The sequence below is a fragment of the Styela clava genome, chromosome 2 (genome assembly GCF_964204865.1).
Source record: "Styela clava chromosome 2, kaStyClav1.hap1.2, whole genome shotgun sequence".
Classification (NCBI taxonomy): Eukaryota; Metazoa; Chordata; class Ascidiacea; order Stolidobranchia; family Styelidae; genus Styela; species Styela clava.
The window spans coordinates 24,256,765-24,274,615 of NC_135251.1; the positions used below are offsets into that span (position 1 = coordinate 24,256,765).

The 17,851-nt window shown below is 35.6% G+C and overlaps 1 protein-coding gene across 1 annotated transcript; it reads right to left on the bottom strand.

Moving 5' to 3' along the window:
• Nucleotides 1-1,908: 1,908 nt before the first annotated feature.
• Nucleotides 1,909-16,450, bottom strand: LOC120336766 (A disintegrin and metalloproteinase with thrombospondin motifs 18-like). The gene is made up of 24 exons (XM_039404524.2): nucleotides 16,213-16,450; nucleotides 15,177-15,282; nucleotides 14,408-14,742; nucleotides 12,219-12,390; nucleotides 9,324-9,631; nucleotides 8,256-8,339; nucleotides 7,847-8,003; nucleotides 7,391-7,496; nucleotides 6,879-7,016; nucleotides 6,626-6,797; nucleotides 6,444-6,542; nucleotides 6,149-6,361; nucleotides 5,957-6,071; nucleotides 5,742-5,872; nucleotides 5,530-5,653; nucleotides 5,334-5,445; nucleotides 5,110-5,251; nucleotides 4,874-5,018; nucleotides 4,669-4,795; nucleotides 4,378-4,582; nucleotides 4,114-4,290; nucleotides 3,742-4,038; nucleotides 3,517-3,664; nucleotides 1,909-3,360 (listed from the first exon to the last, which is right to left on the bottom strand). Exons 1-24 carry the CDS (start codon nucleotides 16,264-16,266, stop codon nucleotides 3,248-3,250), a joined length of 3,780 nt encoding a protein of 1,259 aa, XP_039260458.2. The 5' UTR covers nucleotides 16,267-16,450; the 3' UTR covers nucleotides 1,909-3,247.
• Nucleotides 16,451-17,851: the final 1,401 nt, after the last annotated feature.

The window sequence follows — 17,851 nt, forward strand, 5'->3', positions numbered from 1 at the left end:
TATGTAACTATTTAACCAATGTCCAACACTTTACCATACTTAACAAAACGAAATTATGCAAAAGTAAACACAACAATCATTAAACGGAAATTAATTCTGACAGGCGATTAGTTTCTGTTCGATTATCTTATCTAAATTATGACATTTCTATATGACCCACCCATGACACACCTAAATATCTGTGATTGGTGAAATGAAATAGAGGAACTCTATTTTCGACGTTCTGTAGAATAAATTACATCAACTTAGTGATCAGTATACCACAACAAAGCGACTACACGTCTTTGAGTAAATATACATAAGATAGTAGAATCGGATGTTCACGAGCATCTAGTCAATATTTGCCGCCATTCTTTATGTGTGATGTCCTTTGTTCGCGAGGATTTGATTGAAATGATTTCAAAACCGCTCGGTCTAAATGTGAAGTCACAACGCTCAATATTATACTGGAGAATTGGTTTATACACTATATAACAAGACCATTTATCCAGTGTTTACTTTTATTAACAAAGAAGTCTTTTGTGAAATAAAATAGCTTTACAGACTGTGGAAAATAGCAGTGAAATCCAATTGATTGTTTCAGATCACGAATTCATTGGAATATTATTGGTAATTCACTGTGTTGGGATCTAACCCATAGCAAGTAGAACACCTCCCGGAAACCTGCCACCAAAAAATCAAAGTATAACTTTTGTGAGCAAGTCGAAATTCCGATTTTTCAACATAAAAATCATGCTTGGCTCTAACGAAGAATCATCTCAAATTCTAACACTTCCCTCTGTAACTCAACAGCATGTAACTATTTTTGTATACTAGACACACATTAATATGAACGAAAGTATTAGCTTAGCATTAGCATTCTACTCCTATAGGACAGATATCATTCGCCGTTCACAACATTAGCATTTTGTTCCCAGCTCAATACCTTGTTATAAGATGAAGGTACTATTTTAAAATTTACGAATGTGGATAGCTTACAACACCAAATATTTTCCAACTTTAGGACAAGCGTTCTCTTATGTTCTATCAAGGATACTTTGATTGTTATGTAAAAGTTTCCATTTACTTGTTTTATCGGTGGTCTCTGCAAAGTGTTCAAGGGTAACTACCGGTCAGAGATGATACGCTTTGTTGCTGCCGCCTGTGTTTGCTTCGAGACAATTTACCTCATAGTTTGTGCAAACATACATTGAAAAAATAGTGACAGCTTTTTTACGCGTGAGAAAGGGTGACCGTGCATTTGAACTCACGTACATTTGAACACATGTGTATATCCGCGGGTTCGATTTATATGCGGGTGCTAAAACCCATGGGTTATAGTTAGTTTGGGTTCAAATATCCGGAAAACAAAAAAAATTTCCATAGGTGCAATAGTATGCAGGTGCAATTGTCGTGGGTTCAAATGTAATGGAACCGTGAGAAAAAAATATCCCAGTCTGCGTTAACATATATATATATATATCATGTTTAAGTATCTAATGTGTGTCAATTTTGAGAACTTGATAACAAAAAATTTTTACTCTGTCTCTTTAATGAATACATGATTTGTTACGACGACCTGAAAAAAGTACGACTTTATTCCCTCCAAAAATGATATACAGAACTATCCCAACCTGTAATATAACAGTGCAGCGGCATCTGGATTCGCATTATTTGTCACAGCGACACTTATCTCTAATTTGAATGCTTACTCCACCCACTTCACGGAATTCTCCCTACAGTTTTAGATCCGTATAAACCGTTTTAACCTTAAACGTATCATGGAAAAATCATGCCTCAAATTAGTTAACAATGCGACAGGCTTTGTGCTGGGTTATTTTAGTGTATTCAACAACACACACTTCACGGAATTCTACTTTATATCGTATCTTATTGTAAAAGTTGTATAGGAACGAAACAGACATGAAGTTGATTTCACATTTTATTATAAAACGCGCTATTCAGTGGCGATGTTGAAAATATACTGCGATATAAATATCAGAAACAAGTAAAGAAAATATAGTAAAAATAATAAGTGATAATAATTAATATTACAGAACAGTAAGGAAAATAAATAATACGAAAAAGCACAGTGAATTTCAAAGTCAGAAATATATCAAAATAAAGTGAAGTTGGTGAGATAGAAATTCATATGGAATGATACAAAAAGGGAATGTTTCGTTTGGTCGGTAACCATCAAGAAACATATAAGCCATAAGACAAGAACCAAAGGGTAAATCACGGTGCTAGTCATGGGAATGTTAAAGAATAGCAATCGTATGCTTGCCTATCGTAGCGGGCAAAAAATAGCTAATTCATAAAGTTAAAATATTCATTAAAATATTTAATTGAAAGGCTAATTTTTTAGGACATGAATCACAATTTAATAATCTATCACGTCATTCATTTATACTAAATTTTACATTGTGGGGTGAAAATAGTTTCAGAACTTTTCGGACGTATCTGTAGTAATGCAACTGTAAAATAACGAACATTAGAATAATTTTTCGAATGATATTGTGCATTCAAAAAATACATTACAAAATAATATAAAACAAATCCTCATCGAACCAGTCGATGTCCTAATGTTTGGCTGAAAAAAATATCACAAAACATAGCATTAGATGGATTCCAGAAAATTAACAAAACATTTTCCAACGCGAAGTATTGAAATAATTGGAAGTCATTTTGATATTAAAACGCACAGTCGAGACATGCAGGATAGTAAATTTACGTTACAATAGGCACAGCGTAACCAAAAAATGCCGAAAGCCTTTTACGCTAAAATATGACGCAATTGAAGAGCGAGTTATCGACTTGTTGACAACAAAATTTTGAAAACAAAACAAAGGTGAAAAACGTAAAAATCAGTACAATATATGAAGTCACTGTATATAATAAAGTAACAAAATTAAATACACAAAATAAACAGTTGAAAGTTGTTCTGAATTAGTTAGTAAGGAGTATCAGATAATTAAATTTTTCAGTCAAAACTTGTTCTTAATTTAGCTTTTGATGAAGTTGTTTATGAAGTTGATGAAGTCACGCGGTAATGGCCACCAGGGCCGGCGTGATAGTTGCGTAAACAGCCAATCGAGACCGGCGAAAGGCTTTATTTTCAGCTCACAGAATCGGTGAAACTTCCGGGCAAGATCACACACATGGTTGTTTCTCTCCTCTCACAGAATACTCGAGCTCGGTTTTGTACCGGTGAAATAGATTCCACAAGGTTTTATTATTATTATGAAACCCGCTTATGTGAATGTGTTCAAACACCTTTGCAAGATTTGCAGCATTGTGGTCCAAAGAACTTATGAGAACAAGTGTTGTGCTGAGGTACGAGGTAACACCATTTATACTTATCTTCACAGAGGGGTTCTTCTAAAAGTTGGAAAAAAAATGTTTAATTAAGTCAAAATAATCTACTTGGTAGAAAAACAAGAATACATTTTATTAAAAATCTAAAAATAGAATTTCGTATTAAAGCCTAGCCATATACCTATTTTACAATAATAATGCATGCATAATTTAAATTACCTTTTTTCTTTATTGTCGGACATTGATATGTGTTACATGCTCTCGCATTCAACGGCCTATCGCTACTGGAGCACGATATCGACAGATTTCCTCCAAGCATACATTTCACTGTCCTAACTTGACGACCACCACCACACGAAACTGAGCACTGTGCAAAGAAAAAAATTATCATTACATGAAAGTATATAAGACAAAACCAAACTAAACAATTGGTTATACTCTTACCTGTCGCCAGGATGATGAGATCCATTTCCCAGATAGTACTTTGTGATGTTGGTGTGTCACGTGTCTAGATGGTGACGTCATTCTTCTCGGTTGACTGGTTGTCGGTTGACTGGCTGTTTCGGGCAACGTTGTAATCGTTGGGCAGGCGCGTTTAGAGCAGGTCCTAACAAGTGACAGATTAGGCTTTTTAGCGTGTCCACATTTTCTGGCGTTTACAGATTTGTACCTCCCAGTTCTGTCTTTGTAACTGCATTTCAGCTGTCGAGTTTGTTGTCCTTCGCCGCAGGTTACAGAACACTAAAAATAAAAGATTGTTTAGATTTACATATAAGACACGATTGGAAAAATGAGTGAAATGTAATCGAAACTTACTCTTCTCCACGCAGTTATGAACCACTGAAATTGTTTTCTCCGGCAGTAGGCTACCAGGCATGTTTGTCGATAATGTGGTTTCCGTGCTTTGTCACATCTGTTTTCGGGCACCTTTCGCATTCCGCTTCGACAAGACACTGGTCGCGTGCGGATACCTCGACCGCACGTTTTGGAGCACTGTAAAATACGCGTCATTATTTGTCTGTCCTATTCACGAGAGAAGACATAAAACATTTAATCGCGTTTCCGTGAATGTTATTTTACCTGAGACCAAGTTCCCGCTTTCCAATCGGCTGGACATTCTTCTTTGGCGCAAATTTGATTTCTCATTGGCTTATTTGACAAGTCGCAATGGTTAGGCGCTACGTATTCTTCACCGTCGGTAGTGTTTCGCCTGCATGTAACTCTTCTTGTTTGTAAACCACCACCACATGTTCGACTACATTCGCTCCATTCCTCGGTCGCCCATCTGGAATAAGTAGAAACATTATACAATAAGTTATATAAAATAAAATATTAAAACCATTTATTAGAATGAATCGAATAAAAGCGTACCCAGCAGGACATGGTTCAGAATTACATATCTCTGTTCTTTTCCCTGGCTTCGGAGATGAGGTACAAAGATTATCATCGACTTTGGTTAATCCATCTTCAATGCATACCGCAACGACATCTTGTTGGCCTAAAAGTTACAGGACTGTTTAATGCTTATCTCATACATTAGTTTCTTATGGTATAAATGCATTTGATTTCGCCCTACCTCCTGCACAAGACTTGGAACAAGCAGATCGTTCTTTTCCCCAGGAATAGGTATGAATTTCCACAGGCATGTGAGGTAGAGAGTTATCAATTTCTTTCATTGCATACGAATAAGCTATTCCAGGATTTTCTCTTACAATCAGCGCCTAAGTGAAAAATGAACATAATTAAAAAATTTCTGCGATGTACTTGACATGGTGGAGCAAAATCACCTATACTGAATACAATTTAATATACCTCTATAATTAAATCCTCGTCTATTGGACCGTTTGTTGACAGAATCTCGTTCTCCAAAGTTTGTCTTCGGTATTGCCATTTCGCTCCAGCGAAAGTAAGTTCACCGAACAAATCCACTCTCCAATTGCCATTCAAGTAATACCTAAAGTATATAACAAGAGCGATAAGAAAGTTGTGAATATGTCAATCAAATAACTGATAATATAATATCACGCGTGACTTACCTCGTTGGGTCGCGTGCACTCTTCACAGAGATGTAAGTATGTGTGCAACACTTCTCTTCCCATATCTGAATAGAACTGGCTCCTTCAGGAATTCTTGTAACGTGGTAATACCCTGTGGTGTGTAAAATTTTATTACATATTTATATCCGAAATACTACTATATTAATTCTCAAGTAACAAACAGAACTTTACTTACCGCTGTCAGGCACATAATCATCAAAGGTCCCGTTAACGAATCTACACGTTGAGTTATCGCCGTTACATACCCCACAGGCGTCGACTGTCGCGTTTGAATTGAGAATGTTGTCACATCCAACATGCTGAATAAAAATAGAAAATCACATGAAATAAAACTATTCAAGATGATAACTATGGAATAAAAAATAAATTAATAAAAAATTGGCATACCGTGCATTGGCCAGCGATGCATACATCTTTGGAGTCATCACTACATGATGTGCCGTCCTTCACTTGGGGGGCTAGTAGGTCAAAAAATTTATATCCGTCGGCTTCGCATAATAATTCGCATTTGTTGAAGTCTAAATAAAAATATTATTTTGTTTATGATGACAGTTGGACCTAAATTAATAAGGATAATTTTAAATCATGATAATTATATTTACCATATTTCCAATATTTTGTATACGGCACCCAGCTGAAGTATTGTCTGCGGTAAGGTTTACTGTTAAATTCGGCGCATTGTTGTGCTCTGAAGTCAAGTGCCGATGGAGGGCATTCCTGAAGAAACATAATATTCATAGATTTATAAACGATAACTTAACGACGTTTACCTTTGCACTGTAAGTAGCACTTACCATAGTATTGCACAATGAGTAGATTTTATCTTCTCCTTCGCAATATCGACCACCATATTTCGGAGTTGGACTGTTGCAAATACGTTCTTGATAAGTAACACCACCACCACAAGTTCTGCTACAGTCAGACCAAGGTCCGAATTCCGACCAGCCTCCGTTAACTGCTTGTGGCCCAGAGGATCCTCGTGGAACGCATTCGCCTCTTCTACACCACTGAATAACCAAGAACAATTTAGCTATCATTCACTAGTCGAAATAATTATGATCAATTTGTTTTGAGTGAATATCTATCTACCTGATTTCGACCGCATGATGTTCCTTCAGCAGCTGGCATGAATTTTGTTTCACAAACTCCGTTACTTCTTTGGCACCAGAGAGATTTGCAAACTGATTTCTGAAATAAGAAGACTTATATTTCAACACCAATACATTTCCACATCAAAATTAAATGAATCATGTTTCCCATATTGAGCTTACCATATTTCCAATGTGCCGAAAATAACAAAGTTTGACACCATAGCCAAACTGCATTCTGCATTGATCATTGGCGCTATAAATTTGCCCGGGTAGTTCTTGTCGTTTTGTTCTTGCCGTTAAAGAAGTTGGAACTGAACTTTGCGCATCGTCGAGGCAGCTGGAATGGTCAGACCTGAAACAGATTAATTGCCATGTTAATATTTTAGATTTTATAAAGTTACATCACACATATGATCAAAATAATTACACTTACTTCAAAAATTGTTGCAATGATTTCCGACTACATGATGACCAAGTGAACACACCATTAAGTGTATTTAATGTGGGTGACATGATATGTCCACCTCTTTTGCTACATGAATTCCCTTGGCTGTCGTGTTTCATACCAAAACTGTAATAGAAACGTACATGGTCCATGAAAAACAACTAACATTTAGTTTGTGGGTTTCGTTTTATGGCTATACAATACAATTGAAAATGATTTCCTCTATTTATTTTTCACTCCGACAATTTTCAATAGAAGGCGACTCTGATTTTGTTTACATTTTTATGGGGTGACTGATGAACAAAACATTAAAAGACTTCAATTGACTACATAAATCAATTTTGAATAACGATCACATCAAAGGCGACGAAAACAAGAATAAATACATAAAATGGAAACCCGCCTTAAAATTAAATTCCTTAATTCTGACCTAGGGTGGATTTTACGGATATTAAAGTACATAAAATAAAAGTACGATAACTTAGTATATTTTAACTTACCTATGTCCTGTTTCATGGGCAACTGTGAAAGCGAGTCCGAGACCCATGTCTTCGTTGATTGTACAACTGTCCGATCGACTGCACATTCCTCCAATCTGAGCAAGACCTGTTTGTTGACAAATTATTTATTTCGTTTCGATTTATAATTTAGTTTGTTTCCACTGGTTCTAATTACAAAAGTGAAAAGACCTATTATTTTCCATCGTTTTGATAACGATATATATGTACAAGTTACTTCAAAGGATATCACAATGTGTGGCATCATGCCAAATTGCAAACACTTCAAGTAAGCTTCATTAATTGTCAAAACTAATTGCCTGACCATTATAACGGTAGGGTTTACTTCTTCAAACACATCTATTCTATAATAAAAATATTGTTCGTTTTTGATTCCTATATGTTATGTACTTTTTTTTAAATATTCCATTTTGTTTATAAATATTTTAATGTGCTCACCTAAAGTGTCGCATGGTTGATTTCTATCAATACAGATGTCTATGCCCGTGAGTAAAATAGAATGATCAGGTTTTCTACCGGTGGTCGTGTTTGCTTTTGTCTGCCAATGACAGAAGCTTGACAACGATTTATCAGCCCGGTGGTCCAATCTTAGTTCCTGTAAAGCACAAGAGTAACAGAAACTGTAAGCTTACGCCCAAATAATAATGGAAAAAGATTCATCGATTACCAACGTTTGACTTATAACATGTCGTACTATAGCAGTGCGCACCTGTTTATAGATACGTAATCTGTACCACATGTGATTTCTATTTGCATAGCAAAATTTGACAAGTTCCAAATAAAGAATAGATTATTTGACAATAGATTATACAAGAAAAAGAACGTTGAAAAACTAAAGTAAGCAAACCTTGTCATCTTCCATAAGAGTTATACCGATCAAAACAATATCTATGTTTCCGTCGAGGGTCCCATCTTTGAAAAGACTAGTTACCTGTAAAAAAAACATGTTAATTCACAAGATGTCCATATATGATGTCCTATATGATGGAATAGGAAAGCACGGCAATCTGTCACACAAATAAAAACGCTGGTATATCTTGAGTGGTAGCGGGTTATCCCATGTAACTTAAGGAATCTGTTAGTGAGGAATTTTAAGATTAGAAAAATCCACTGGTTCTGGTTTGAGCGGAATGTGGGGAATTTGATTGATTAATATACATTGTATAATACACAGCCGCATTCTTGGAGCGCGCAAAAGGAGGCGGGACTTCGTCGTTTGCCAATATTTTCATAACATTCCTAATTCAAACTACTCCTATTGTGTCGCGGAATCAGGAAACCGTTCATACAGAGATCATTAATGCGACGCCGCGTGGGTCCAGCGCTAGAGAATTTTTGAAGGAGGATGCATTTTTGCCACAGAGCTTTGATGAAACTATTACTCAATCTGAATACGTCATAAGTCAAAGGTGAAGTTTTTAAAAAAAGAAAAATAAACATCATGGCGACGACTGAAGTTGTATTTATATATGCCGTAAAACACAGGTCTTTGTTCATTGTTGGAAAAGTATCCAGAGTAGTGTGACACGCATTAAACCTCTTTCTCTTGCGTATACATTTGGGGTTTTATAAGTAACCACATTTGTGCCAAAATAAGTGAAGCGTATAGCAATATCATCATACTCTTTAGATTGCAATGAACCGCGCAGTGTAAAGATCTATGCTGCTAGCTGAACTTGTGATATTCACAACAATACTTCAAAGAAAGAATTAAACTTTCAAGTCATCAAATAGTTTTCTAAGTATAGTAATGATTAAATTGTTGTGCAAAGGTGCCATTTGTTTATACTCTTCTATGAATTTGGAGAATGGCTCATTTATATCTGCACGTTGCTTCAGTGCGTTTTAAAATGCATTCGATGCACTTCAATTCATATTTAGTTATCCATTTGATAAAGATATGAAATGAACTTACCATATTCATTACTGTTAATATGTATGTTGTGACGTCAACTCGGTCGTTTTCGTGATTTTTAACGAGTTGTCTGTCGGCAACAACCAGTGTTTCGACGACTCTTCTTCTTTGGTATCCAGGACGTTGTGCGGCCCAAGGATCCGCTGAACGTTTGTGGCGGCCAAGTTTTATAGGGTCCTCATCTACATCATCGAAGTGTGGATTTCTGCCATATTCATGTTCAACTTGTTTTGGGGTTTTGACAACGATTGCACCATCTGACAATTGCCGAATTTGGGCGTCCGCGTCTTCCAATATTGCTGTTGGATCTATATATATAAAAAAAACAGTTGAATAAAAACGTTATCGTGGATTTCTTCATAGAGTAGCCTCTGTTTAATTTTGAACAATTTTGTTTACGATCAACACAAGAGCAAATAGGTTAGATTAATCAACTTCTAGATATTTTTTATAGGTTTTCCGCCATTTGTATCTATCTAAAAACAACCCTTAAACTTAACAATCGAAATATTCTGTGAACGTTAAACAAACGTACCGTATATATGATGAACAACAATATGTCTGTGAAAATTTCAGATTAATATGCAATGACACTTTAAACAAAATTGCAAGACTTGGATTGTCTGGAATAATAAATGAATTCCATTACAAAGAATTCCCTTTGTGCTGCAATGAGCAAACACAGCAAAATTTATCATCAAATTCCTTTTGCAAATACACTGTTCCAGCAATTTTTGAGCAAGCAGAAATCATAAAGAAATCGTTTTCTTGAAATCTATTGAACACAGTACATATATGGTACGGGCTATGGTCTCTATCTAGCTTATGTAAACTGTATTTTACAACGTTAGTACGACATCGCACGCAGTTTATATAGATTAACAATAAATCCACATAGACCACCGGCATAGTTGTGGTTATTCAACTCCGATTATCTAATATTTAGTCTGCCTTTGGCAACGTTAAGTGACGAGAAGTCATCGTAAAGTATTCCAGGTTTCTTTCCCAAAACAAAGGATTAATATTTGGCTTTCACATGAATATTGAGTCAGTATAAGCTCTGTTGTTAATTCAAGACTAATCGAAATGACTCAAATTCCCATTGTTACTTAATACAACTTTTTCAAAATTGTTCGTTTTTTGTGAAATTGATAAATGACCCACGGTTTCCTATTCCAATGCGTAATTTACAATCATAAATAAGTACATAACGTATGTTATTAATAAAAACATCAGAACTGGACATATTATGATAAATTATGCATGGGCACAATCGGCAACGTGCTAAAGTAAACATCCAACGTTTATGGCCCATTAGCGTCTAAGCCGGATTATGCCCAGCAGGTAAGAACCGAGGACAATACCGCTACTCAATAGAAATATGCCCTCGATTCGGGCGTGTTTGACCAAAGACCTTTCCCATGATCTCAAACTAGGTGCAATATTATGGACATAATTTTGCCAACGTCATTTTTATACTAAACAGTCTTGCAGTGTCAAGTTTGACATAGCATGATACCAGTTTCTCATGAACTCTTCCGCAGATAATTCTAACTGTGCACATATATAAAGGGAAATCTAAACATTAACTAAAGAATCAAGTTTGCGTTGGTTTAGTTTAGCATAATAGATGGGGTAACGACGTAAAAACAAGGATATTTACCCAAAATATTTGAGGTGAATCCGGACACCTCCAGTGAAATGGGGACGGTAATTTTGGGTGAAAATAAGCATGACGTATTATCGTGTTATAGCAACAAAACTGTCAAAAGAGGGAAAGATACCAGTTGTCGCAAAACTAATGATTTGGCAACAAACCACAATAGCCGGGAGTTTACTTACGGATTTGGTGTCTGACTTTTGTGCGGGGTTTGGACGTAGTCGTTTGCTTTAGCAACTTACATTATATCAAATTGAATATAACAATAAACTAACTGGTCGTGGGAAGGCTTAATTTAATACTCGGTTTAATCGTCGCGAAAATTGACAAATTGCTTTTTCTCGTGGGAGGACCCACAACTATAATAGAGTAGATGACCTTATTTCAGCACGTGTGTTAGCTTACTATTTCAGAGACGTTTACTAATAGGTTTGGATTTAGGCCTCGGACAAAGAGTAAATCCTTCAAATAGCGATTATCCTTCTTTGTTAAATGATTGTCCTCAGCGGGAAAAAATTGGACAGGTGCCTAAAAATTTCATTATGAACTCAGGTTTATGTCGGTTTTCAAACACAATCATTATGAAAACGTCATAAAAGAGTCTCTAGTATTCAACATATTTAAATTTTGAAGTTATCGTCGCCTTTAGTTATGTCTTCCTCATCATCGTGTATGCAACATAAGGCCTTTCACAATCTAATTCTAACCCGTGCTCATTGCCCATAAAATATGCTTATGAAAATAGCAGATCTACATTAAAAACATTTTTGAGCACGATTTGAAGTTTTAACATAACTTCGACAAGACTACATAAACTCAATATTTATATATATACATCGACACACAGCATTGAATACGGTGTTTATTTATCTGTAATATCAATAAAACTTGCTGTTTATTCAATTATTTCGTCCAATATCAACATTACTCGCCGTCGACATTCACGGCGCATTTATACCAATGGTTTTGAGAAGACAGCGGTTCCATGTATACCTTCAAAGCTTGTATGACCTTACCCGGGTTATTATAATTTTGTGGTAGATTTACAAAGTGGAGACATTCTGATGACATTTCCTATAGGATTGTGTTTATATAGATATGCTTTCAAAACGCCAGTTATCGATAAGTAATATCCGATCAAGTCTGGGTGACAGTCCGACAAAGGTATATATTTTTTTTTATAAATTTATAACTTTAGTTTAAAAAAAACTAATACTACATTTAAATTTACTTACGTCTTTTTTGTTTTCCGCAATAGTGAAGTTTTTGTTTTCCATTCTTTCCGTTTCCCAGGTGTTTTCGTTTGTAGATGATATGGGGATGTTGGGGAGAAGGGAAATGGCTTGTAATTTCCGGTGATATTGGCTCAATAATGAAATCGTCTTCTCCAGTTCTGAGTAGTCCAGACTGCAAATAAATATGAAACCAATTTTTAGTGAAAATTATATGCAATTAGGCGATAATATTTAAAAGTATGAGGTGCTGACTGCAATGCAAAAACTTCAGACATTTCCCGATTAGCAACACACTATTTAGGCAGGCCCAGGAAAAAAAACATTTTCTCATACAGTACACCATTTCTCATAAAACTTCGTCATGTTAGAGAATTATTCTCAATTTCTAGATTAACGTATCAGCTACTATGATCATAGAAACCTAGGTTTAATAACCCTAGCCGGTTTATAATACTATTAATCAGTAGTTTATTTTTGGTTTGAGAAAAATTGGAGTGTCATTATTCTCAGAGATTCATTTTTATGATTGTTTATATTTATGGATCAAAATTGAGAATCTATCATGGGAAAACGGCAGAGAACTATAAAAACAAATTCTCTTGCCAATCCATACGACCATTGTTCGGTGATTGGCTCTGACGTACAAGGGAACGGCTATTCTACCATTGAACACGTGTAGCCTCGCAGAAAGACCAGGTGTTCCGGCACATCGACCACATAATTAATATCGGGAGACTGCGCTAAACATACAAAAGCAACATTTTAATTTCAATCGTTTGCCGCATTGGATCTACTAATAGAAGAACGTGTATATCACAAGTAAGCCAAATTTTACTGGACAGACGTCAGAGCATCCAAGCGCGGCCTGCAATTTGCGATTTACAGTATAACAATACTTGGCTATTATTGTATACACACAAAAGCCGAGCTTTATAGTATATTGTCCGACATTATGCGAACGGCATTTATCACCTTTACGCTAAGTTGGGTGGTCCTCCTTGTCAACGACTCAATGCGTCAGGTGTGCGTCTTCATTCACCACTCATTGATAAACGAAATTCATTAAAAAAATAAAAAATAAATAATAGAAATATATTAATCCCGCAGTTTGACTGATGTCATAACAAAATTGCGTTGCTGTAACTCCAATGTCGTTCAAATTTGCTGATTGACTTATCTTAAGTCTAATCAGGTAAACTCAGTTTACGTAGTGATTATTTCGCTATTCATGTGTGACAGAAATGAGATATTTCGTATGTTATTATAGAACTATATGATGACATCATTTCAAAAAGAATGTAACAAAGTAGCCCATTGTGGTCTCACATAGCAAAATTACAAGCGAGGATTTGATGTTGGTCGATGCACTCGACCTAAATCACGGTCTCACAAGCCGCTTTTGTTCGACTAAGTTTTTATGTTTATGCTGGTTACAGTTGAGTCAACCTGTATCCGTTATATAGGAATCACCTTTTCAGAAACAAATCTCATTTCCTGACAAAGTTGGCATTATAAATTTCGAAGTTTTTATATGCTAAATGGACTTTTTGATGTAATATGCTATAAACTAAAACCAGTGTTCAGAATTCAAAATTTATAAATATCTGGCAGTCGAGAAAACAAGCTATATATGAAATATATACGTCAGTTTGAAGTCAGAGCGCTGAAGACGAAAGTGACGCGAGGAAAAACATTCCTGTGCATTCTAGGCATCATCTTACTGCTTATCCGCATTATGTCATAACATGATACATAATTTGCCTCAAACGATACGTCTGACCAAATCACGTACGAAAATGCGTGGTATCGACCCTACTCAGGTTACGCACTTCGGATCTTAGCGGTTGGAGATGATTTTATCAATGTGACCAAACGGGGAAAACAATATGTTAATTATACTTGCAGTATGACGAAAATATTAAAAATGAACTTATATAGCCATACACAACAAATATTAAAAACATGTATAAGTGCCAACGAATTATATTTACTGAGAACAAGTCATGCAATACTTGCCCCTAGTGGAAGCTGTTTAAAAGCCCTGAAAAAATTGTACAAAAGGTCATATGCACGACTGTATTGGTATCTAGGAATAACAGTAGAAACATTGGGCAGTTTTCTCATTACTTTATACGACATCACTGACATCTAGTTTTGATTAGGTTATCGTATATATTAGGATGACTTACCAGTCCATCACAAGTGCTGATGGCCGTTGTCCTGTTTTGGTGAGACAACATTTTTCCTGTATAATGGCAGTCAAGTCCGTTGCTTCTTTCTTCATGTTCTTTCAAAATTCCCGTCGTTGCATCCCTGCGGATTCTCTTTACCGCGAATGATGGAGCAAATAAGAGATTGTTGTTTTCTGAAAGTTCAACATGGAAATCGTGTCCGTGAGCTGATATTTTGAAAATATGCGATTGATCTTCTTCAGGGAGACTACGACGAACCCTGGTCTGATGTAACGAGTGTGTAAGATGATTTCCAGCATCATCTATCAGTTCAGGAACAGCGATTTCAAAATCTGTCAGATAAAACAATGAAAATTAAAAAAGTGCAATAATGTGCGTAACTTCCGTCAAATAACGGCACTCTCTAAATAACGTTGTCACATTGTCCTATTAAACATATACACTACGTGATCCCCATTTTATCTCAACATACACAAATTAGTCTTAATCAAGTTTATGAGTTAATATGTTTATTATTAATGGCATGCTACTTGTCAATTATTTAACATATCTTTTTCTTTGACATAATGACAAGTAACAAGTTTACTTTCGGCTGTAAATTTTGATAACAGATGATGACAGCACATATTGTTTTCAATTTATTTATTGCCCAATATCTCGCGGCTCATTAAAGCATAAAAACATCTTCTAACCTTTTTCGAATCTAGAATATGTTAATATATAATTTCACGCTAATCACCTCAATCAATTGAAATAAACAAAATACCTTCCAAGTGTGTGTGGGTTGTGCTTCGGACCAGCCGATGCAGTGAATGGTGAGCATCCGTGTAATGCAGTTTTTGACTTGTGCCTGATAAAGATCGGCATTGAACCTAAAATAAAAATGGTATTTCGAAATGAGAAGACTTAATCCTTTCTTAATATGCCAATACCCATGAAAAGTGTGCAAGATGTAAAATCTCTCACAAAATCGTAAACAGTGATTTTATCTTGGATATTGCCCTGAGATTACCTCTGTTTATGCGGAGTTTATTATTTGAAAAATATGTAAAAACTCGGTTCCAATTACAATAATGTGCACAATAAGCATGTTTTTTTTTATAGTAGGGAATATTTTGCCAAACAAATTCTTATGGGATTTCGATTTTACATCCTTTAACGAAATGATGTACGAAATCTTCCCCTGACATTTGGCATCGTTGTTAAAAATGAGAATTAATTCTCAACGGGTGATATAATAAAATAAATTTATATTTTAATAAGTTTAATTTTCTGATTATCCCCTCACTGTACGACTTTGCAATATGTCACATGTCCCCAAAATTGAAAATTATCTGTCCCCAAAGCACAGGGACATTAAAAATAAATAAACAAGAACGTGCCCTTCAGACATTACGTCTGCCAGAGAGCGGCGTTTATTTTGGGGGTAGTACGTCACACACCACCGAGACAGAGTAATCGCCCGCATTTTTACGTTCTCGCGCTAACCGCATGAAAGTCACCAATACTTTAATATCAATTGCCTCTTGTCATTAAAACCAATTTGGAGGTCAATTAGACATAGCTAAGTAGAATTTGTGTAATAGATATAACATATATAATTATAGTTTTACCTAAAGCTAAATGGGGCTATAATTGGGGGTTATAATTATATAGCCATCCTCCCAGTGCCTGAGTTACCAGTTTTTTTATCAATTTTTCCCATGAAACAAACTTGATGTTAAAACCAAACTAAAAAATGATAAATAAATAGACTAATTAAAAAATACCAAGTCTTACATATTATAAAATTCAATACTTACCATTGTGATGGTCGCTGATATGGCCGCGAGAATTATAACTCCGATATAATCCATTTCTTCTTTTTTATTTGTTTTACTTGTACAAATTAAAATATTCCGAATTGTGGATCGAAAAGATCCTGTGTATCTTGCCGATGAGAAACACCAATAGAGGCCCCGTAGAGATGAAAACGTCTCGGAATAACAAAACCCTATTGTCGGGAGTCTATAGCCGTGGTATAGTATATTATTTGTCTAAATAGAAAACAATACCATCATAGTCCGTTCATACAATACTTGGAAGGTATTTAAAGCAAAACCGTATACAAATTTACTAATTTATGGGTTTGAGCCACAAACCCCAACTGTAAGATCTACTTATACACTAATTGTCTATGGTGCAGTGCAAGCGTATATATTCGGTCGATTTTTCTGATGTCGAAAACTTTTTTTCTTTTGTGCGGCTTTAGCGAACGAGGTGAGGGCCTATACGTTCGATAGTGAAGTGGAAAGGAGTTTTCTCTCCACTTGAATATCTCTCTCCTTCTCTCGCGCTTATGTGCCTACGGATTTGTGAACCCAGCTTGCGATACTTTCTAAGCCTCTGCCATTACACTAGCACGAATTTTGCTACCCGCTCACAAAATGCATTAATTTCCGGTATTTAACAATTGTTATTTTTGACCTTTGGGTTTTGATCATGGTCGAAGCGTCCTCATAGCGCATCTTCGTGTCTACATCACAATACGCTGTCCCTCATGCGCACAAATTCGCTAGTATTAATTGTTCATAACTATAACATACTACTACCCCAAGCAAATGGACATTAGCTACCATATCTATTTATATACAAATGTATGTACTACTGTATGCCCACCACTGGTATCTATCGAGCGAGGTTTTCAATTAGATATATGCGTATCGGTTATGTCAATACTTAGTCTGAACCGCAATCTAATAATTCATACAATATAAAACAATTACACTGTCACCTATATTATTAAATCAACATGCATAGATTTTATAACCTACAGCGCCACGTTCGTTGAAAAGATAGAAAAACATTCTTCACCTTGATAAAGTCAGCTTATTACATGGTTATTGAAAGCAATAGAGAATACAATACATTGACATTTAAGACCAGCCTAGGGGAAGATACTTATCTCATACTAAACGTCAAGTCTACAATAAATCGCGTAAAAACAAACTAAAACGACCAACGCTTTGTAGAAGAGTAAAATAGCTATTACGTAGCTTACTATTTGTGATAAAATCAGTGCGTAAAATTTTTGGGTGCGATATTGCGCACAAGTGGATGGGGATACTAAAAAAAATAATTAATTCGTTTTGATAAACTATCCGTCGCTATTATAAAATGGTCTCTGTCTTTTTTTAATTTTATTGGTAATTGTTTGAATGTCTATTTGAATCTAAACTTCGATACGATTTATTTTACAAGACATACCGGCGCACGGTGTGTTTTCTAGCCGCTCGAGATACACGACAAACGCGTTGTCCTTAACACCTTTTCTCGTCAGACGGGATTGTCGGCGGTCTCGCCGCTATTGAATAATGTATAGCAGCATATATAAGGTCGTTGCGTATTACAACAGTAATAATATATCACAAATATATATAGAATAATAGTCAACATATACAC

Bases quoted from the DNA above. Each gene is read 5' to 3' on its own strand.
- LOC120336766 (XM_039404524.2), bottom strand. From the start codon at position 16,266: ATGGATTATATCGGAGTTATAATTCTCGCGGCCATATCAGCGACCATC. The intron at 12,391-14,407 runs GTAAGTCATCCT...ATTTATTTGCAG, and splicing joins TCAGCACTTGTGATGGACTG to TCTGGACTACTCAGAACTGG. The intron at 8,004-8,255 runs GTTTGCTTACTT...TGTGCTTTACAG, and splicing joins CTCTTATGGAAGATGACAAG to GAACTAAGATTGGACCACCG.